Below are 24,537 nucleotides of genomic sequence, written 5' to 3' on the forward strand. Positions count from 1 at the left end.
TTCTCCTTTATTAACGCCCATAAGAAAAAGTCAGGTGGTGCCAAATACGGAGATCGAGCTGGCCACTCCGCAGACCCACTTCGATCAATCCAGTGGTTCGTGAAAGTTTCGTTTTACCTTTCTTGCACTGGTATGGCATAGTGTGGTGGTGCTCTATCTTGCGTCATTCCCCCATCAGGATCCTGCCGCCTACTGTCGGACAATTTCTCCATGCCGACCAGATGCCGTGGTCGGGTTGCCGGCGCCGGACACAGGCGTCTTTCCGCGCGATTTTCGACCGCGGCGAATAGTTGCCTTGCCGAGCAGTTGGCAAACAGCCGTAAAGGCGCAGTAAGTGTGCCGGCGCCGCCGTCGAAAAGAGGCCGGCATAAGGAATCGGCACAGAGTCGGTAAGAGGCCTTTCGAACTGTTTTGCCGACTCTGACGATCGGCAACAGACGGCAAAGAGCCGGCAAAGGGCATTTTATTTTACAATTTTCGACCGCTTGCCGTCTCGGCAACTTTGAACAAGTAGATCGTCGTGCCGCCGCGGACAAGGGTCGGCTGTCTCCGGCGGCCCGCCACCGTCAATGGCGGCAATCCCTCTTTCCGACCGCGACTTGCTGATGGGGTCTTATTCTCAGGCTAGAGAGTGTTGCCATATCGAAATTTTTGTCCAGAATTACAAATACTATAGTCAGTCAAACATCATATACATAATTACGGGCCATCATGTACTTTTATGTATACTGTAGCACGTAATTTATTTTTAGTGCATTCAAGTATTAAGTTTATATTTTCTTTATATTTAGGGAGTATGTTTTATCTCTTCAAGAGCTTTTGGTAAATGGAGACATGATACTAAGAGGAGGAGATCCTTACAACGTCACGTCATCAAACCAAATGGTGACAATCCTTCGGTAAGTACTATTTCAAAAACATTTTCTTTTGCAGTGTTTCTACACATTTGATTGTGTATCTCTTTGCAAAGCATATTTAATGTTATACTTCTTGGTAAATTGTCTGAAATGGCAAGTTTAGTACACAAGATAGTCTAGTCCATTCTTGGTCATTTTGGACATGGTTCATCTGTACACCGTATGTGAAACTTCTTTTAGAGCTTAAAGAACTCATCTCCAGATGTCGTAAATACTATTATTATTATTATTATTATTATTATTATTATTATTATTATTATTATTATTATTATTATTAAGTATTCTGCCAGGGGGTCCTGAGACTAATGAGATTTTTTTGGCGGGGGTCTGGCCCTGAAAATGTTTCCTCCACATTTCTCGATCTTCAGCTTTCTCTTTTAACTCCTAATATTTCCTTCTATTCTTCAAATCATCGATCAGTCGTGTGCTTCCTATTCCTTGATTTTCTTCTATGGCGGTATGAAGAAGACAATTTCTTCGTGCCCAATCCAATTGACCTTCTTACGAAGGGTGATTTCTAAAAGCGTCCTCTTTTCTTCTACTCTTTTTTAAAAATATCTTCGTTTGTTACACTATCTGTCCATTTTATCTTCTCTATCTTCGTCCAACTTGCCCTCTAAATACTTTTTTTTCTAACTTACGTAATCTCCAAGTCTCTAAACCGTACATACTCCAAAGCATTTGACCAATTTGAGCGCCAAGGAAAATTCTGCTGGTTTCCCCTCCCGGGCCAAGATGTATTTTCAAAAGGTAACACGTTCAGGCCGTGTGTATCGGAATTGATACACATTGGTTTTCCTTCTTGGGCTCTATAAAGTTTTGAGACAAAAAGTAATTGTCAACAGACACAACAATAGACTACCTTTCTCAAGGTCAACTTGGGCCGAGAGGGTAAAACTGATGATTCTGCTTTGGCCCTCAATGGAGTCTCGACTGTGTATGTAAAATGATACACGCAGCCCCAGAGGGAAAACCTGTGTTTTTCAATTTGAATTCTTCCTTGGCTGTGCCGATTCTTGACCTGATCTCTTTGATGCAATAAGCGTCTTTCGTCAAAATACTTCCCAATTTGTGTACTTTTCTCACAATTTTGGTAATGTGACTTATTAATTCGCTTGTGCTGTAAACTTTCCATACAAAGAAAAACGTAAAGGAAAGCGGGCTAAGCCACTGAAGATATAATAAAGTGGTGTTGTTTTACGAGAAGTTTGGATAACTCACAATGGTTAGTCAATAAACAATACTCGTATGGTTAAACAATACTGATTATGACCAGATGTAATAATTCTGAGAAAATTAGCAACGCTGCCTTTAAAAGCCATAAATGCTACTGCTCTTTATATTTAGTACTTCATGAATGGCATCACATTGTTTAAATGAGAGGATGGCACTATTTGAACTGCACCGTGGACTTTTTCACTGCAACTTGACAACAATAATTTGAGATTGCGACAGGTTTTCAATAATGCTCATTTTCATACGAGTAAGATTACATTTTTTTTTACTGTTGATTTAACGGGTTTGGTAAGGAAAGCTAAAGAGAAGACAGTCGTTTCAACAGAGGTGATTTTCGAAAAACCTTTAATTAAACATAACATCACACAAATATTTGTTATCTTAAGTTTTTATTTATTGGAGCGAGGCTCGTCTTTACTCAACGTAGTCATTCGTTTGTCCGGATATTCCTCCGAGATGCCTGAACCAAATTTCTTCTGAACCAATGCCTGAACCATTCTTCACCAAATTTGACATGTTGATTCGAGAGCAGTGAGTGTCGTTAGGTGTAGCAATGTCCAGATCGGGCATACGATTGAGGAATAATCACCGAAAAACTGGATCTCCGAGATGCCTGAACCGTTCTTAACCAAACTTGACATGTTGATTCGAGAGCAGTGAGTGTCGTTAGGTGTCGCAATGTCCAGATCGGGCATACGATTAAGGAATAATCACCGAAAAACTGGATCTCCGAGATGCCTGAACCATTCTTAACCAAACTTGACATGTTGATTCGAGAGCAGTGAGTGTCATTAGGCGTCGCAATGTCCAGATCGGGCATACGATTGAGGAATAATCACCGAAAAACTGGATCTCCGAGATGCCTGAACCGTTCTTAACCGAATTTGACGTGGTGATTTGAGAGAGCGCGCTGACTGTCCTAAAGGGTGGTATGTCCCGATTAGACATATCATTGAGGAATAAATACCGAAAAACTAGATTTCTGAGATACCTGAACCGTTCTTCGTCTAAATTTGAAGTTTTTTTTTTTATCATTTCATCATCATTTTATCATTTCATTATATTTTATCATTTTATCATCTTTATCATTTTATCATTTCATCATATAAATAACTAAAATTTGATAACTCTTGAATCACCCGACTAATATCGATCAAATTTTCAACATAGATAAGGTTCGGGCCTGGGGTGGTTTTTAGCACTTCACTTTGACGGTGTAAATTAGGGGGAGATATTTAAAATGATCGAAAATGACCGATATTAGCGTTGAATTCATAATTTTCGAGGTCGCTGAGATAAACAATGACACTTCCGATGCCGTTTAAATTGAAATTCAGCCCCGCAACTTGGAGGAGGAGAATATATACCACATATACATAAATGATCGATATAAATGTCGATTACATAGTTTTCGGGGTCGTTGAGACGAGCAGTCACACTTCCGATACCGTTTAAATCCAAATTCAGCCCCAATGTCCTTTATGTTCAAAATGAAACCTATTCACCCCGTGCGAAGAAAGGCAATCTGCTAGTTATATATAAAATACAGTGTCTATTCTCCTGGTGAAATCGGTGATCACCCTGAATGATGGTATACGCAAAACCAGGTGGTACGACAGGTTATCTGTTTATTCAGTAGATGTACTTCGTTGATACGTACGCGACAAGAGATTTTTTGGCAAAAGTAATGGCCTAGAAGAATGCAGAATTTAATGGAGAAGATATATTTTATATTACGAAAAACGAAATAACACAGCAAATACCTTTTCCAAAGGCATCTTCTCTTTTCTTTAAGTAAACGATTTACCTAGCTGGGTAGTCAGTCATAAGAACAGTTTTATGATGTTAATGATTTTGAAAGTATTTACCTTATGTGACAGTGACTAAATTGCTAAAGGCTTAAAAGCTCGAACGCACAAACGGCAGATACTGTTTGTTTTGGTAGCTATCTCACACGCCCGGCCGTCAGTGTTTTTCGTAAAGCCTCGGCTTTCCAAGTGAAGCTTAGTTTATTGAATGGATCGATAAATGAGCTTTGGATGTGTCACCGTGACTCCGAAAAGTAGTCGTTGTTAACAACTACTTTTCTCTGAACATCATTTGCTCTTGTTTTCATCAATTTAGTTTTAACTTCAACCATTATATATATAGATACGAAACTTGTACAGATGTTAGTTATCTACACTTTTACTGCTGGTCTAAAAAGATAGAAGCTAGCGTTTCCAATTTAGAGTATTAAAAGTTGATTTTTAAAGTTCTTGCAAGGAAAACTCTCAAGGTCTTTTATTTCCAGTGTTAACACTAACAACACTTTTTTTTTTAATCAAATTATCTGCACTATCATCAAGTATTCGAGGGGCAACGTAATTCGGTTACGGAATATACTTAATTCCAATAATACAGCATCTGGAGAGAGAAATTGTACATATCTTGATACAAGCAATTAACACCTTTTGTTCAAGGTGTCATTTTCCTATGTGCTTGCTGTAATATCAGGTTTTCATTTACTGTTAAAACATTGTCTAGCCCGTTATATAGGGTAGAATTACTGTGCAAACGCAAGAATAACAATCACATTACTGATTTTAAAATACAATTATGTGCATTGTGGAACAGTTGGACTGAAAAAGGGCAATTTGGTTGTTCTGAGGGGATATTTTTTGCTACTTTCGGTTGCAACAGTAACTAGATATCAAAGACAAAGTTTTTTTTTTTCTTTTTCCGATCTCGAAATACAATATCAAAGTTGCCAATTGTTTATCGTCAAAATAAACACATGGCCTCTTTAAGCCAGCCATCTACTAACACAAAACATGATTTTCTTTTCTGTCAGTAAGTTCTGTATGGTTGCGAAACATGGTCGCTTACTCTGAGGGAAGAACATAGACTGAAAGTATTTGAGAACAAGATCCTGAGACGAATATTCGGACCCAAGAGGAACGGGAATGGGGAATGGCGGAAACTTCATAACGAGGAACTACATAATTTATACGGTTTACCCAACATTGTCAGGGTTGTCAAGTCTAGGAGGCTTAGGAGGGCGGGTCATGTAGCTAGAATGGAAGAAAGTAGAAACACTTTTAAAGTCTTGACTGGAAGACCAATCGGAAAACGACCATTAGGAAGACCTAGGCGCAGATGGGAGGACAATATTAAGATGGATCTCGCAGAGATTGGAATACAAAGTAGAAACTGGATGTAATTAGCTAAGGATAGATGTCAGTGGAGAGCTTTTGTGAACGCGGCATTGAACCTCCGCGTTCCATAGGCCAGAGAGTTAGTTAGTTAGTTAGTCAGTAAGGTGCTGTTATCTAAGGAGAAATAGTAGAACTAACTCGTGTCTTTCATCCACTGAAAAAAATCATCATCTCCAGGATTAATACGGGTCTTACTAAAGGATACATTTTCGTGACATCCCCATGGATGTCACTGGTATTTTGCAACGTAATATTTTCTGACATCCACATGAATGGCACTGAAACGCAAGGGATTAATATAATGTTCATTCCCAGTTCTATTATATTGGAGAATCCTGTCTTGTGGAATAGCTTTGTGACTTGACACGAATACCTCTGAATTCTGAGAATTATAATTATTCTAGCAAGTTAAAATCATTATGGGCTTAATAACATTGCTGATTCAACTTTTTTTTTTTTTTTTGTTTAAGAAATTCGTGAGAGGTGACATGAGTGATTGCCCCATTGGAAATCTAGTATCTCTTCTAATCTATGTGAGACGTAAGTACACTTTCAGGGCAAATTCTACTTACGTGTGCCTCCAACTAAAATCGAAGCCGAGATCACTCCATAATAAGCGTAATCGGGAACCATTCCAAAAAATACCTTTTCGTAATGTTCATTTGTTTATTCATTTGTTTCTACGCATATAATCTTCGTATTGTATGATTCAACGGTAAATTGTTTCTTAATACTGACTGTAATGTAATGGTATTAGTACCTGTTCAGTAGTTAAGCGACACTATGTGAAAGTGAAATCCAAATGAAGACGGAGGACCAATATCCTGATCTGTGGAATCTCTGGGAAAGATACCCAGAGACTACGTTGAAGATCAAATGACACAGAAACGTAGCAAATGGTCTATTTCCTGTAGATTCATACTGTCAATTGCACATCTGTCCTGTTTGACATCGCCAGAAATGTTCATTATGGATGTGATCACTCCAAACTACTGTAGAGGTTCCACACTACACGCAGAGGTTCCAGGATGCACAGCGTTGTTCCATACTATGGATAAGTCCATCCAGCAGCCCCTGTGGTAATACATCCCACTCTTGCATTTGCACCCGTCGGAAGTCATCCAGAGTTCGGAGTGGTGAATTTTGGATTACAAACGTCCAAGGCTGTCCCAAACATGTTCAATCGAGATAACATCCTGGAAAAATGGTAATCACTCCAAACACGTGATTTCATTTTATTCCAGGTATTCCTTCACCGCCTACGCCTTGTGTGGACAAGCATTATCGTATATTAAATAGAACCTATTGCCATATTTGCGACGGAAGAATACATAGATCACACCGTCACAGTATCCTGTGGGAACACAGAAGTTTTGCGTATCCTTAACATGATGCCATTTTAGACTATAACATCGTCATCACAATTTCGATCTTGTTTCACAAAATTGGCAGGGTCGTAAGGTGTTCCTAGTCCTCACTAGATATGCAGACGTCGAGAATTTATCTTCTTCAGACTGAAACTGAGACTCATCTGGAAACGGTACCTCATCCCACTGTTCTTGGATTCATTCTTGGCCTGGATGATGTTGTGGTGTGATGTGAATGAAATTCCTCTAGCGGGACGCCTTGCATAAAAGAGCATCTTGTGTAGCATACCATAAATGATTTATCGGGGGACATACGTTTCAAAGACTGCTTCAAAGTTAGTTGGACGTCGTCGGGGATTTAATACCAGAAAACGATTTTCGCGCAGGGTTGTTGTACGTGGATAACCTTATCATATTGCTTTTTATTGTTTTAGTTCTTCTAGAATCTTGTCCTCAGTCGCAAAATTACACTAGGAGCTGCATTCAACTCTACACTATATGATATTATTTATCTTATATTTTTACATTCGATGTATACTTATCGATAAAACATACATCGCGTAACACCTGTCAAACTGGCCTTGTATGCACCGCACACCAATGATTAGCACCTGTGTCGTTCACATGGTTAGGATGTCTCATATCATGTAAATTGTAACGTCATTGATATGAGACATGACGTTTTATCTTCTAGAATCCACAAAATCACATTTTGTGTCTCCGGATTTCGAAGAAAGAAGAAAACCCAGATCAGTTAACTTGGTCATGAATATTTTATGGCAATTAAAATGGATGGAAGCAGTTTGATGTAACATTCACATCTGATTATAGTTGTATTATAATTTTCGCGCCGAGTCATGAAGCTTGGGCTCTAAACCAATCATATATTTTGCTTGAGCTCCAATACATCGGAAAACTTCGGTACAATTCGTGGAGCCGCTTCCCGAGCACACACTTAGGGGAACGTCAAACAGCTGAAATTCCCCAACAATGTTGCCAAACTTTGAAGACATAGTTAATGAGTATTTTAAAAAAGCATTTAAAATTTATCAATAATAACACTGCACAACAATAACCGCTGTAACAATTAATCTAAAACAGGAACAATAACACGAATAGTAACAACGAAAATATAACGCAAGAAAAAAACAATTAACAAAACAGAACTTGGCGCCAATCTGACAACACTGTACTGTAGAGAGATGTCTTCCGTGTAGCGCGAGAAGACACTGACAAAATTTGATGGGTGGGGGTTGACGACCGGAACACACCCTCGCGTTCTATTGGGTGGTGAAATTAGTAGATCTAGGTCAAGCTTCACGACTCGGCGGGAATACTATAGGATGTTCGTGTACAGTATTGTAGGGAATTGTAATCTTCGTATAGGCCTACGAAAAATTATTAAATTATTTAAGACGTATAGGCCTACGTATTAACTGAAAAATAAAAGTAATTAGTAAACTTAACATTGTGACCGTTTTACTGCGAGTTATGTACTGAGAAGTTTTCCTACAGGAGAATTTTTCACTGTTGAGCGCCAATAGGATTAAAGAAGGCCTTATGATCGTTTAAAAGAAAACAAATTAATTTAAAATGTGATTGGAATTACACATATTATAAACCTTCGTACAGAAACTTTTTAAAAATAGTTCTCCGGTATGGCCATAGGATCACTCAACGTGTCGACGCCAAACTGAGGTTTGAAATTAAGATTTCCCAAGTTTTTAAATTATTTTTATTGTTTCTTCTATATCTGTAATAAGATATCACTGAATGATGATAATAAAAATTGATATTTTCTTGAAAACGGCTCCAGCTTTTTTTTTTTTTTTTCAGAGTATGTTTCAATACTCGTATCACAGGGTGTCTATCGGTCACGAAAGTAATGAAAAAGTTACGAAATCAGAAAACGGTCATGAAAGTCAAGAAATTTAGCTTTTGGGTCACGGTTTTTTTTAAAACTGTACAAATATAAGTACAGACTGGAAATTGTTGTTGTATAAAACGTCAAAATTCACCACCAAAAATGTCTATGGTCGGCTTTAGACGCTACAAAATCACAACCAAAGCACACTTCTATCGCACGCATGAAAATTCGGCTTAGTTCGCACCCAAATTCGCTCTTGAGAATGTTACAAAATTTTATGATTTCGTAAAGAAAAGGTCACGAAAAAGTCACGAAATTTCACTTTGGAATTTTAGTATACACCCTGTATCATTATGAATGGGGGAGCGGGGTGTTTCAGTGGTAGAGCGTTCATCTCCGGTACTTGGGGTCCCTGGTTCGATCCAGCTCGCGCCGTGTGGACTTTGTGGTGGACAAACACCGTGCTCGTGGGTTTTCTCGGGGTTCTCCCGTTTCCTCCCACTTTCTTCATTCCACCATTTCATTCATCTCTCATCACCACCGTCTCCTTTAGCCTCACCGGCATAATTGTGGGACGTAAAACTTAAAGATTTCATTTCATTTTCATTATGAATGATCCAGAAGGAGTAGTTTATTTGTGAGATAAGCTTTTTTCTAGTATATTAGTTGATAATAAAGCAATGAATCTATGGAATTTAGTTACGAATCTAAGGCGTTAGAAGAGTAACATTCAAGATCTTCTGGCAAAACTTGTGAACCAAAAATATAATGGCAATTAGCGTCGTTAGTTCTTTTCATCTTATACTGATTGGTGATCGATTTTAAACTCATTAGTATTTTGCTAATAGCTTAAGGCCACTGGAAAAATTAAGAATAGTTGCACACAGTCAACCACGACTTCGTTTAGTGTGATAATGCTGATAATGATGGGATTTGGAGTTCTAAAATTTCCTCTGTTCTTTTGGAAAGTTCAAAAACGTGAGTAGCTTGCTCAAAAAAAACTAAATAACGTTGCGTAATTGAGTTATATAAACTGACTGTGCAGGACTTTTTTTTATTTCTTCCCTCTTGTTTCTTTCCGTGTAAGGTTGCCAGATTTCGTAAGTGAAAAACCAGAATCCACCCATAGATTCCTCTTTTTAAAGAAAATTTGACGTTAGCAGAGAGGTTTAGGACCGTTCATGAAGCTGAATGTAAAATTTTACCTATCACTAACAGATGGCAGCACTATCATCCATCTTTTTAATCTATTTTTGTAGGAAGTGACAATATTCAAATTGACTGAATTGGCCTCAAAAGATAAATATTGAAACCTTTTCCAAAGATTTAATAGACCTTATGCAGAGTCGTTTAGATGTATGATTAGCGCCTTATTTTGAGTTTGACTAAGGCATGGCTATCAGAAGTGTATTCAGAATCTCTGATTAATACGTAGTAGTTGACTAGGTTAATTACATGTCCTAGTTAATTTAGAGCAGAGGGTACCCGGTTTAGCCATAATAAACTTACATTATGAAAATAGAGAGGCAATTAATTACCTGTCTTTCTTTCTTCCCTTTCACCTCATCGGGTAAACTAATTGATAAATTATCTACCCTTATAATTACATCATAATCGTTGTAATGTCGCTAGTATTAATTGGCTTCTACTTATTCCCCCAGTAAATACATCCCTCAGAAATCAATAAGTTAATTATAATCCGGTTTCATAACTATTTATTTTCTGTTGTGATGTCAAACCACGAAGAAAACATTTCCAATCTTGTATTACATATATTTGCATTTTTACAAATTACACATGCGCACGTCTAGATTTCTCCGTAGTTGCCACATTTATATTTCTCACCAGACGCATTGGGGTTATATTAGTTAATCATATCCAATCAACTTATTAGCTGAAGTCCGAGCAAACTCTGAATACAATAACATAACACCCTTCTTAGTACATAACTAATACGACACTAACTGTGTGATTAACACTTGATTAACGAATTCTTTCTGGATAACCCCCAATATGTTTTCAGAGGATATACGGTACAGTTGTGATTATCGTATTTATTCGAGTTATTCACGCATCTGAACTCGAAAAAAAAAATTACATTTTCAAGAGCCAGGGAACTCCTTGAATCTTACTGGCCGATTAGTCTTACTGATGTTTTCAGGAAAAGCTTAGAACGCATCCTTATAAAGCGCCCCTACTTGTAATTACTTGCTCATTATACTCTACCATCTACATAAGCTGATCATCGACCGTCATTTAGAACAGCTGATCAAGCTATCTAATTTTATAATTACAATAAAAGACTACTTGCTGTTTTTCTTTCATATGATATTGAACGTGCTTTCGATACTGTTTGGTATCAGGGGCATCCCTTAAAACTACTCCGTATTTTACCTGTAACTTACGTACGTCTTATTACCAGTTTTCTTCGCCACCCCTCAACATACATACAGCTTAATCAAACAGTCCTACCGCTTTATCCTGCAAGCCGGAGTTCCACAAGACTCTCTTTTGTGTCCACTACTCTATATATTATACGTAGCTGATATGCCACAACCTCCACCACCAATCTACTGTCTACAGGTTCAGACGATACCGCATACTTCGCTGTGTATTCATCGGTAGGTCGTGAATCGTAACATTACAACCAGCAACTGATAAATTTGTAGTTGGTGCCTCAAATGGAAACTGAAACTAAACCCATCCAAAACTCAAATGACCTTGCTTGGCCTTAAACGCAACAAATATTGTCCAACACGAAATCCTGAGTGATTACATCTTACACTCCTAGATTCACGATTATATTTGCAAAATAGTGTCAAGTATCTTGGCGTCACCTTCGGTAAACACCTCACTTGGGAAGCTCATCTCTCCAATTTAGAAGTTAATATATAGCGACGAAACAATAAATTTCGTGGTTTACGAGATAGCAACTGAAGCCTCAATACGAAACTCATACTTTATACGTACAAGGCTTCTGCTCATTCTGCTGTTACTTATGGACATTTCGCGTGGTTATCTTCTTCGCCAAAGTTCTATGACTGATTACAGATCCTCAAACGCCATGCCTTGTTCCTTGCTTTCCTACTACCTGCACGAACTCCCACACACGAAGTGGATCGCCATATAACTATTCTTGCTCTTTTATAGCATCTGTACTGTCTCCGCTATCGCTACTTTCAACGTCGTGTCAATACCACTCACCTGATTCTTCATCAGCTCTTGGATTAGACATCAGTTGTGCCACGTTACACATACTCACCAAACGGTCATTTTCTTGCACTCTATGAACGAGATCATGTCACTGCTCTCTGCAACCCACGTCGTCGCATTTACCATCACCATCCGCACATCTATTATGCATAATTTCATTAATGCTACCCTTTGTTCTCACTAACGGAGCTCTAATTGTGTCATCCCGCTCTGACAGCAGAAAATTAACATCTTCATCTCAGCTAATATCATGTGTTTTTATGTTATGTGAACAGCACTTCATCGTTACTGTCACCTTGTCTCTCATCGCATTCTTATATATTATTGGCAATAAATCAATACATAAATAATTCCTAATTCCCACTACCAATATCTTTTCACCACACTTAAATTGATGTCACTGGCCCAAGAGAAGGCGCTACCTTCTGTGGCCCATTCATCTAATGATGGAAATGAAATTGCACTTAAAAACCTCAAGAGCCTTCTAGGCAGAAGCTAATCGCTCTCAGATCTGCTTTTGTGCTGTAAGTGACGAAGTGTAACACACCTACTGCCGAGAACTGTACAAGTACACTCTCTAGAGGAATTGCAAAAGACTGTTTTAAGGAGTTGAGCTTGCTTTATATATATATGATCGACAGACGAAAGGCTTTGGCTTTCTGAAGTCATTGTCGACGACTTGTGCTTCGAACATCGGACTTCGCATCTTCCAGTAAGGGGAAACATAAAGAGATCTCACTGACAGTTATGGGACCGTAACAACCTCGACGGGAAACAACTTGTTTTCGAAACCGAAGAATTTCTGGTTCGTTTTAAAACTTTGACTACTCACTTCCTGAAGAGCAAGAGCGCTCGCGATCGTCTTCTTCTCTTTCTTATACCGAGGATCCACTGAGTGCACTGAAAGCTACAACTGTCTTTTTCGATTCTGCTTTAGCAGTCGAACCTCCGTTGCAACTGCTATGGAAGGAATTTCTTCAAACTCAGGAATAATATCCTCCTTCTTTACTCAGCTAGATCCTAATTTCATAGCATCATATCTTTTTACCTTAAGCTGGTGCGATACTGCACTCATCTAGATTTACAACTCGTCAAAACTCAGAACGGCATCGTCCTTAAAACAACTAATCTGAATCTCGGACAGAATCTCAGTCATAAAGCGGTTGCAGCCATGTTTGACAAGAATGCTACAAATCTTGAGTCACGAAACACCATCTCCACAAAGCGCACGTCACTGCTTTCCATATCAATGCGTAGTATCGATCTCTCGATCATAGAGCAAGAAATTTTGGAGGAACTTTAGGCCGATGATATTCATTCTATTCGTGCTCTTCGCATTAAAATCATCACAGAACCAACATATACTTACCGACGAAAAAACTCTTACCGATGATCTGCTTCAAAATGGGTTTTTCATTTATTGCTGTCATTATGTGTCTATGTAGTTGAACCTTCTCGCACACCACTACCTCTCTCTTTAGGCTGCGAAAATTGCTTACAATGTAACTCATTCAACAAATAAGTACAATCTTCCATCAGTTTGTTCTCGCTGCAAAAGACCTCATAAACTTAAAAACTGCATATTACTGAATCAGCCTTCTGTCTGCAATACTTGCAATGGCAACCGTTCGATTTAGTACTACCAATGTAAAAATAAGCCTAAACATCTATGTGACAAACTGAGACTGTTGTTCCGCTACGTCTTCACACGTCCTCCACATCTACTAATGTCTCAACAGGTACTCAATCTTCGCTTCTACCTCCTTCAACTGTGAAAACATTTTACAATTTATCACGAGTTCTTCAAAATGTGTTTCCATTTCATCATGACGCTATTCTTACGCACGCCACAAAAGCCACATATGACGTTTTTCATCTCCATATGGCTGTCATCTATCTATTTATGGCTTTGCTAAGCCTTCCATTTTCATTCGTAATCTGACAATCATGAAGAATATGGACCGGAACAAGAATAGAAGAGTCATTAACCTGTAATGTACTAATATCCGCGTGTTTCAAACGAATGGAGTTTTGCTGAAAACTATGGCTTCATTACACCAAGTCGATTGCATTTCACTCAACGAAACCTTCTTAACAGCATCAGACCGTTGTTATTTCCCACAACCACCTGTTTTGTTCTGATCTTTCACACAGTATCGCTCGTGGTGGAGCCGCTATTGGTATGAAACACTTATTGCCTCATCGTCACATCATACCACCATATTCTGTTCAATACTCTGAACACTTCATCACAACATTTATTTTCCAGCACTTACTTTAATTCTGATAACTATCTATGTTCATTTCAATAGATCTAAATTTTAAAACTTATATTGTACTAGCAGACATAAACTACCATACTCAAACAATGGCAGAACAACAGTGTTTCCCGGACTTTCTATAAACCGGGAGTTCTGGCATACTCTAGCACAGCCTTTCCCAACCGGTGTGCCGCGGCACACTGGTGTGCCGCGAATGGACTGTTGGTGTGCCGCGAGGAAATCGAAATAAAATTATTAATTCTATAACAACCAAATTGCAAGACAGGAAAAAATATATACTTTTTTTTACATTACTATTAACTTCTGCCATGGAAAAAATACTGTAATTGTAATATATTATTGTACATATTTTACTGTGTAGCAAACAGTATTTCGGCTCGTACACATTTTCATGGTTAGCTGCTATGTTACGCTAAGTTCATACTAACACCGAGAAATGGAAGCATTTGTACGGTACGCGTCAAGTGAACGTATATAGAACTCGCACGTGAATGACAGAACACCTTGTTCAAAAGCTGTAATTTGACTTCGACGCATTGCATCCTGTGTGATTGCAATGATATGGACCGGGTTTGTGGTTAAAAAAGCAAAGTTAAAAGTACAAGAGATTTGCTTGTTCTTTCGTTTTTTAGTGATCTTCGTTCTTAGTGAAAGGTTGGATACAGTTTTCGAAAAAGAAAGAGTATGTTTAAAAATCTGGGTCTTATATTTTATTGCAATTGTTTTCTATTATAAAATTAGAATGAAAAATAAGCATAATGATTTACCACGGGGAAAAACCAGTGTTCGGGCTTTCTTCTGTGTGAGAAGATAAGTAATAACAGGAAAAAAAATTACCATGGTATTTATATCTACAAATAATAATAATAATAATAATAATAATAATAATAATAATAATAATAATAATAATAATAATAATAATAATAATAATAATAATAATAATAATATCTATGAGTGTGCCGCGAGAATTTAAGTTGCACCCGTAGTGTGCCGCAAGTAGAAAAGGGTTGGGAAACGCTGCTCTAGCACATCATAATCGACCGGAAACTTACACCACATCTACTTCCTTAAGTACCATCATCGTCAACGCTACCAAACATATAGTTCCCAAAAGTGGCTTACACTCCCATCGGCCTAGTTTACCTCCTCACACTATCACACTTCTTGACCGTTTCCGAGACTATTTAGAAGAATACAGGAAGATCAACGATCACCCTTTTCTACTTCTTTATCACCAATTCCAGCGTGTGGTCAAATTGTATGATCGCTTTCAATCGTGTAAACTAGATAATTTTTTGCAGTCAGTTACGCAATGAAATAATCTCCACGAAAGGTTGAAACTTATTCAAACGATTTACTTACCAGAAGCACGGGTCATACTGTCCTATTCATGTTGATAGCACTACACCTATCAGTGATACACAGAAAGCGACAGCTTTTCCTAATCATTTTGAGGACTTATTTACCCCTCATTATACTCCACTATCTACGCATCCATCTCATCGATATATTATCTGTATTGGAAATCCTACACAACCATTATTCACATCAGCCATAGATATAATCACTCGCTCCAAGTGAACCACTCACAGCTCCCATTACTCATAATGACATTGTTGACGCTCTTATTAATCACCGTAATACAACTCCAGGTACCGATACTGTCACTTATAACCAACGTTAATAGGCCCGACTGCTTTGAATATTATTTTCGCCCTACTATATACGACTATCCTCACTACAGGCTTCTTTCCTTCTTTATGGAAGCTCGCCGAAATAGTGGTTTTCCTAAAGCCAAACAAAGAGCTTAATTGACGAATTCTAAAGCGATTCCATCCTCGTCTACTTGCTAACTCTCATCTTCTTCAACTCAAGCTTTCGACTGTCATTTAGCACTACTAATCCAGCTGTTAAAATTATCGAGCTATTTTGTTCACGATTTCAATAAACGGCTGGCGGCCTTCTGTCCTTATTTCCTTCGATATTGAACACGCATTTGATACAGTCTGGCATCAGGGATTTCTCTTCAAATTATTTTTCAGTCTACCATTATCATATGTTCGACTTAATCACAAATTTTCTTCACAACTAAGCATTTAAGCATTTACAAAAATCAATCAAGTACAATCACATTACTTCATTCTACTTGCTGGAGTGCCGCAAGGTTTTGTTTTGTCACCGCAAGTATACATCCTATAAGTTGCTGATATACCAGTACCAGAACCACCCATTTTTGCACTTCAGTTTGCTGATGATACGGTTTGATTCACTTTAAGTTCCTCAGTGGATAGAATAAACGCAGCATTACAACCAGCAACTGGTAAACACGTCAGTTGGTGTCTCAAATGAAAACTTTAATGCTTCTAAAGTTAAAACGACGTTATTTGGACTTAAACGTAACAAGTACTGTCTAACACGAAATCCAGAATGTTGACATTTAACATTACGAGTTTCACCACTGCCATTAGCGTGAAGCACTTTGGTATCGCTTTCGGCATACATCTCTCTGTTGGGACGGACGCCCACTTCTCCAATTTCAAGCTAATATTCGCTGTTGTATCAATTTGATATGCAGTTTGAAGGGCACTACCTGGGATCTTAAACCAAACTCATTCTTTATGCATATTAATCTTTTGTGGCAATTTTGGATGTAGGCATATAAATGTTACTTATTACACATACGTGATACATATATGTATCATTCCATTCGTCTCAAAGAGTTCAATCCATTGCAGTCATTCCGTGCATGACTGGATTACAGACACACTTGCGTTTAAGCATCAAAACGTTATCAGACATATATCATGTTTGTCTTGTATTGTTTTCATCTTGTAAATAGTAATCCGGACATGTCTAAAAGTGATTGCAATGGATTCAACTCTTCAAGTCGAATGCAATTATATACGGGGTGTTTTCAAACAACACCGGCAACGTTTGGGAGGTGATTCCTGGCACCAAGATAAGGCAAAAAGTATAGACCAACCTGGGTGCACAAAAGCTTCCTTTCGGAATTATAGGTTGCCGAAAATATGAAGAAAAAATTAACTTCAAAGGTCCATAGCTCCAGTACTATGGGACCTACCGTAGTCGGGTGAAGACCGTAGGAACTAGTATGTGCCCTATCCAAATATCCATGTTTCAGAATCCTGCGGCACTTCCGCAACAATTTTTATAGAGGTAGTTGGTGAATACTTCAAATTATATGCCGGTAGCCAAGCTTCTTCTATAAAAATTGTTGCGTGAGTACCTTAGGATTCTGAAACGTGTAATCTTGGACAGCGCACATATTAGTTCTTAAGTGAAGTCTTGACCGGATTTCAGTAGGTTCCATACTTTCGTTGCTATGGACCTTTAAAGTTGATTTTTTCATGTTTTCGGCAACCCATAACTCCGAAAGGGACCATTTGTGCACCTAGGTTGGTGTTTACTTTTTGTCTTATCTTGGTGTCAAGAATCACCTCCCAAACGTTGTCGGTGTTGTTTTGAAACACGCTGTATATTATCATGTATGTGTGATAGCGTTTTCAAGTCTAAATTCCAAATCTTTAGAAATTTACAATCTAGGCTCCATGACAATTGCTACTGAGCATAAATGATAACAGATAGAGGGTCTAGTGAAATAGCGGTAACAGGTTCTTTTTTTATTCAGATTCGTTATTGGAAAAATGCGTTTCATATCCAACCTTCTTTCTTTTCCTACACTGTAAAAAATCGTTGTGTTATTTCAACGACATGCCTATGTGTTAGCACGATTTTATTTAAATATAACACGAACAGGTGGTTAGAACAAGTCACTCTCCATTTGGAATCGTGTGTCAAATGCCGGTAGTTTAAATGACACACAGCCTGTATGTTAAATTAACACAAGTGTAGAATCTTGGGTGTTGTTTTCTGCATGATTGCCAAATATATTGGGCATCTGATTATAAAGGTTTGTGTACTGAAGCTACAGACAAACACAGTAAAAAGAAATACTTAAATAAATCCAGGTATTCGCCAAATTTCAACGTGCAAACCGCGCGATGTGTTTTCAATTGTTTTACATAATTTTTCTGAAGAAATATGTCAACAGCGAGAAACAGAAGCGTATTACTGTGTCACTTCTACGCTGCACTAGAGCTCACTAGTCAACATCGGGGACTGTTTCAAAAAGTGGCGGAAAACAAGTAGAAATATGATTGAGAGGCAAACACATTATAATTATATAGGTAAGAGTCACTAGTCAACATCCGGAACTGTGTTTCAAAAATTACGGAAAACAAGTAGAAACATGATTGAGAGGCAAACACACTATAATCGTATAGGTAAGAGTCACTAGTCAACATCGGGAACTGTGTTTCAAAAATGGCGGAAAACAAGTAGAAACATGATTGAGAGGCAAACACACTATAATTGAATAGGTAAGAGTCACTAGTCAACATCGGGAACTGTGTTTCAAAAATGGCGGAAAACAAGTAGAAACATGATTGAGAGGCAAACACACTATAATTGTATAGGTAAGAGTCACTAGTCAACATCGGGAACTGTTTCAAAAATGGCGGAAAACAAGTAGAAACATGATTGAGAGGCAAACATACTATAATTATATAGGTAAGAGTCACTAGTCAACATCGGGAACTGTGTTTCAAAAATGGCGGAAAACAAGTAGAAACATGATTGAGAGGCAAACATACTATAATTATATAGGTAAGAGTCACTAGTCAACATCCGGAACTGTTTCAAAAATGGCGGAAAACAAGTAGAAACAGGATTGAGAGGCAAACACACTATAATTGTATAGGTAAGAGTCACTAGTCAACATCGGGAACTGTGTTTCAAAAATGGCGGAAAACAAGTAGAAACATGATTGAGAGGCAAACATACTATAATTATATAGGTAAGAGTCACTAGTCAACATCGGGAACTGTGTTTCAAAAATGGCGGAAAACAAGTAGAAACATGATTGAGAGGCAAACACTATAATTATATAGGTAAGAGTTTCTATCATTCTTGAACAAAATATTGGTAAAGGTTAAGTTACGCACAATCAAGAAATACTTCACAATAAATGTTGGGAAGGACGATAGAAAAGTTTATAAAGGTATTCTAAATGAAGTATACTGTAGTTTACTATTCCTATTTTAAAATTAGAATTTTCACTAACCGTAAACATGCACACCACAATCTCTTACAACACAGAAAAATGGTTACATCAACACCACACACGGGAGTTATTTCAACATTGAAATAGGTGTCATAGTAACACATAAGTGGAGTCGACCTAACACCAACAACGGTGTTAATCTGGTGGTCCGACCTTGAATTTTAACACAGGGAGTGTTGAATTAACACCAAAACGGTGTTACTTATACGGCTTTCACCTTGAATTATGACACAGATTGTGTGTTGAAATAATACGAATATGATGTTGAAATAACACAGAGACTGTGTTATATTGATACTTGACATGGTGTAATATTAATACAAAATAATTAACACACTACATATTGTGTTAGAAATAACACATGGATTGTGTTGTGTTGATACTTGACATGGTGTAATATTAACACAAAATAATTAACACACTACATATTGTGTTAGAAATAACACATGGATTGTGTTGTGTTGATACTTGACATTGTGTAATATTAACACAAAATAATTAACACACTACATATTGTGTTACTTTCTTTGTAACACTTTTTTCCACACTACCGACCCTGACATGGTGTCGAATCAACACAAAAATACTAACACAGATCCGAGTTTAACACCGCTCAACACCGGTTGTGTGTTAAAAATGTAACACACACTCTATGTTAATATGCAACACCGCGGGGTCTGCGTTGAATTAACACCGCATAATGGTGGTTACGCTGGAACCATTGCCCTGTGTTAAATTTGAGTTGAATTAACACAACCATTTTTTACTGTGTACTAAAGCTGGAAATGTTAGAAATTATTTCTACTTCTGGTTTCAAAATTGATCTCCACGTCTCGTATAGCCTCGCTGCTGAAAGGAATGCAAAACTCGAAATCAATCAACCAATAAGATTAAATCATATGTATGTGTTTAACATTACACTGACTTGTGAGGGGAAGAACTATGTAGCGTACGTAAAAACGTAGGTTACATTTGTAAATCCTGTAGTTTTTGGACTTGACGTACAGCAAACGTACTTCCCGTACGAACGAGAGAACTCTATATAGGCGGTTATGATCTCACATACAGATGGGCGTATGTAACATATAGCTGACATGTGTAACATATGCATACAGAAGACTGTTAGATGTCAGATATCCTGCAACGGCATGGGGTAACATCTAAACGGGAAAAAATGGCAGTACATATAGGGGTATATAGTATGTGGATAATGTATGCTCTGTACTGATCTCTGTAGTAACTATAAGGATGATAACGGATTTTTCTTAGTGTGTGTATGTTGAATTATTGCTATCATGTTCTGAAAAAAAAAAAGACTCTTGATTTGCTCTTATACGTTAGTGCATTGGAACTCCATACCCTCTGAACAGGCATAGGTTCCCTCTAGAACAAAATCTGGTTTCACACTTGCTCCCATGTTTTAAAAATTTGCGCAACTCTTTCCTCTTTTATAGAAAGTTTGAATATATCCAAAGAAAACGAGGACCCCTGGCAACCCTATTTTTGGTATGTTGTGTGAAGTTCATAATCTGTAAAATATCGTTAGTAGCCGTGTGGACAGAAAAAGAAAAACCATCAAAGAAACGGAAAAGAAGTGTGTTGCTAATGACAGGACGGATGTGGACGAATAGCATGTGCGCTTTGCTTGAATCTCGGAAAAAAAAAAAGGCTCATTATTTTCTTTTGTCTTTGGAGAGAGCATCCGTTTGGCCAGAGAACATGCAAAGAGCGTAAAATATTCATACTTCCATCTCAGTGCCTCGCGCACATAAAATGGCGGTTACTGTTGAAGCAACCGATCCAGATATGAAATACAAATATGGACCTAGTACTATAAACATTGGTGCTCTTCATATCTTTGCAAGATTGTACCAAATAAAAATTTACTACAGAAGTTAATGTTTATGAAACTACGAAGTGATGCAACAGAAATTGAGATTCTTTCTCCTGTTACATTTTTAGTTCTTCTGGGCTAGAATCTGAAAGATCGTACAGAAATGCTGATCCACCCTCTGCTAATAAACCAGGAAATTGAACGAAAGATAATCAGCTTTCTAATCGCGTATGTTAGAGAACATGTTTTAAGTTGATTTATTATTCCATTATACAAGAAACACTTTTAAATCTTGTTGAATCTACAATTTCTACGTATTACATACGCAAGCTGTTAGCGTTTTTGTTGATGGAAGATATGCACATATTCATCTCAGTGAAGATTTAAATGACGATAGGTCGATTATTTTTGGTTCTAAATATGAACTTCTATCGAAGCAAACCGTAATTTTGTCAGAACAAGGACATTTACATGTTAACGAGTCTCATAACGTAGTCGTCAGAAGGAGTTTTACAAGTGTTGGAATGTTGGTCATCATAACACAGGATGTTTGCAGTCAAAGTGGTAGAAGATCATGATTTTTTAAAATATAGCTTCAGCATTAAATGCTTATACGATAGACCAGTGTTTCCCAATCTTTTTCAACTTGCGGCACACTACGGGTGTAACTTGAATTCTCGCGGCGCACCCATAGATATTATTATTATTTGCAAATATGAAGTACCATGGTAATTTTTTTCTGTGATTACTGATCTCCTTCTCACAGAGATGAAAGCTCGATCACTGGTTTTTCCCCATGCTAATTCATTATGCTTATTTTTTATTCTAATTTTAAAATAGAAAACAATTGCAATGAAATATAGGCCTCAGATTTTTAAAAATACGCTTTCTTTTTCGAAAACTGCATCCAACCTTTCACTAAGAACGAAGATCACTACATAAGCGAACGAACAAACAAATGTCTTGTTGTACTTTTAACTTTGCTGTCTTAACCAAAACCGGTGCATATTATTGCAATCACACAGCTTGCGATGCGTCGAAGTCAAAACACAGCTGTTGAACAAAGTGTTGTTCTGTCATTCACGTGCGAGTGAGAGTTGACGCGTACCGTACAAGTGCTTCCATTTCTCGGTGTTAGTATGACTCTCAATTGAAGCGTAACATAGCAGCTAACCGTGGAAATGTGTACGAGCCGAAATACTGTCTGCTACACAGTAATAAATGTAGAATAATGTATTACAATTACAGTATTTTTTTCTTTGGTAGAAATTCATAGTAATGTGAAATACAAAAAATATACATTTTTTCCCTATGTCTTGCAATTTAGTTGCTATAGAATTAATAATTTTGTTTCGATTTCCTCGCGGCACACCAGCAGTCCATTCGCGGCACACCGGTTGGGAAACGCTTCGATAGACCTTATTTCATATAATGTTTGTGACACATTCATATAGCCGTAGTCAGTAGCGTACGCAGGAATTTATTTCGGGAGGAGTCCAAACACAATATCAAGGTATTTTATATTAAAATTCCTAAAGTTGGCCCCTAAAATTAGGCTAAATTTACATAAAAGTCGAAATTTCGAGGGGGGTCCGGACCCCCAGGACCCACCCCCTGCGTACGTCCCTGACTCTAGTTGATCCTTTCGTTCAGCCAAACCATCGTCACATAAACAAAATACGAGGGTTAGTCAACAAGTTCTCGGAATTTTGTTCTAAGTCTTAATTGATACAATACTTAGTTGTCTTCAAAGTAGTGACCTTCGGAGTAGTCACTTTCTCCACTGTTCCTGAAATTGCTGGAAACATGGACGACAGTCATCTTTTGATTCTTTCCCATTAGTTTTTATCTCTTCCACGGAGACAAAACGGGTACCTTTCAGGGCCATTTATATCTTCGAAAAGAATCAAAAAAATCCGATAATGCTAAACTGATGTTAAGGATATCAAAGTCTCTAAAGAAAATGTCCCCAATTTAACATTAAGGTTAGTGTAAAGGGACAAGTTTTGCCATAGATGTCACTACAGTCTTCGTATCTCCTTCATGTATTTTTTTTTTTTTTTTTTTACCTTGCACGAAAATTTACGATTTTTCTTACAAATTTCAACCTGGAAACTTAAATTTGTAGAGAAGGAACTTCATAACCTATTAAAGGGAACCATCCGTGCCGATTTTTTTATTTAGAATTTTTTTCATCGTTGAAACAGTTCCATTGTTAAAAGTTTAGGTATCCATTTCGACAATCAAGCCATTTCAACAATGAACAACATTCTAAATTTTAAAAAAATCGACACGGATTATTGCCTTCGATAGATTATGAAGTTCCTTTTCTTAAAATTTGAAGTCTGTAGGTTGAAATTTGTAAGAGAAATCGTGAATTTTCGTGAAAGGTAAAAAAATACATGCGGGAAATACAAAGACTGTAGTGGCATCTATCGGCTAAACTTGTCCCTTTAAACCAACCTTAAGTTGATGTTTTCGTATTGCTCGAATTTCGACCATTGCACTAACTGATTACCACACACTTCTCTCCGTTCAATTACACTACTCATACCCTGCCTGTTATGGTCTGTTCACACTTGTCAATTTCATAATTAGACAACCTAAGGAGTGTGCTGTACAAGATTCATTGTGATTGCGTCACTTATGCCAAAATTAAAACAACATTCCAGGAACTTTCTGATTGCTCTTCGTATATAAAAAACAGTGTTAAAAATAGCTAACTTGCAATACTAATACGTTAGATCCAGAAAATTATTTTAAATAAACAAGTAAATTTATTATTATTATTATTATTATTATTATTATTATTATTATTATTATTATTATTATTATTATTATTATTATTATTATTATTATTATTATTATTATTATTATTAGACTATTATTATGTATTCTGTTGTTCAGCAGGTCCTGGAACTAATGTTTTTCTTTTTCAATTTTAGATTTGGACCTGGAAATGTTTCTTCCACTAATGAGCCGTCTCATATAGCCTCGCTGCTGAAAGGGACGTTAAACTCAAAATCAACTTATTTCTCGATCTTCAGCTTCCTCTTTTAATTCACAATATTTTCTTCTGTTTTTCAATTCATCGATCAGTTGTGTTCTTCTTCTTCCTATTCCTCGCTTTCCTTCCATCTTGACTTATCTGCTGGTATGAAGATTTGTCCAATCCAATTAACCTTCCTACGAAGGATGCTGATTAGAAGCGTTCTCTTGTCTCCTATCCGTTTTGAAAACATCCTTATTTGTTACTCGCTCTGTCCATTTTCAACGAACTTAAAAAGTTCGTTACTGAATTCTCTATGTCTGTGTGTCTCTCCGTCTGTCTGTTATTTGCGATTTTTTTTTAAATTTTGAACCCTGTATTCGATAGAGCATCAAAAACTACCAGAGAAAGTGATAAATTTTTCGCGTTACACTTACCGTTCCCGAGATATTGGCCCAAAAATGGCCAATTTCCAGAGATTTAAGGAGCCAT

At 37.4% G+C, this 24,537-nt stretch overlaps 1 protein-coding gene and 1 long non-coding RNA gene across 3 annotated transcripts in view; one reads left to right on the plus strand and one right to left on the minus strand.

Annotated features, from left to right (window-relative positions):
- LOC145694516 (uncharacterized) overlaps nt 1–24,537 on the plus strand; it is a 452,605-nt gene that overhangs the window by 300,476 nt on the left and 127,592 nt on the right. Inside the window, exon 3 of the mRNA XM_081770828.1 lies at nt 792–899. Coding sequence (XP_081626954.1) covers nt 835–899 — 65 coding nt within the window. The 5' untranslated portion in view covers nt 792–834. The remainder of the gene's footprint in view (nt 1–791; nt 900–24,537) is intronic.
- LOC145694518 (uncharacterized) overlaps nt 1–24,537 on the minus strand; it is a 202,010-nt gene that overhangs the window by 72,527 nt on the left and 104,946 nt on the right. The window lies entirely within an intron of this gene.

Source organism: Thermobia domestica, chromosome 9 (assembly GCF_964235325.1).
Source record: "Thermobia domestica chromosome 9, izTheDome1.hap1.1, whole genome shotgun sequence".
In the NCBI taxonomy this organism is placed as follows: Eukaryota; Metazoa; Arthropoda; class Insecta; order Zygentoma; family Lepismatidae; genus Thermobia; species Thermobia domestica.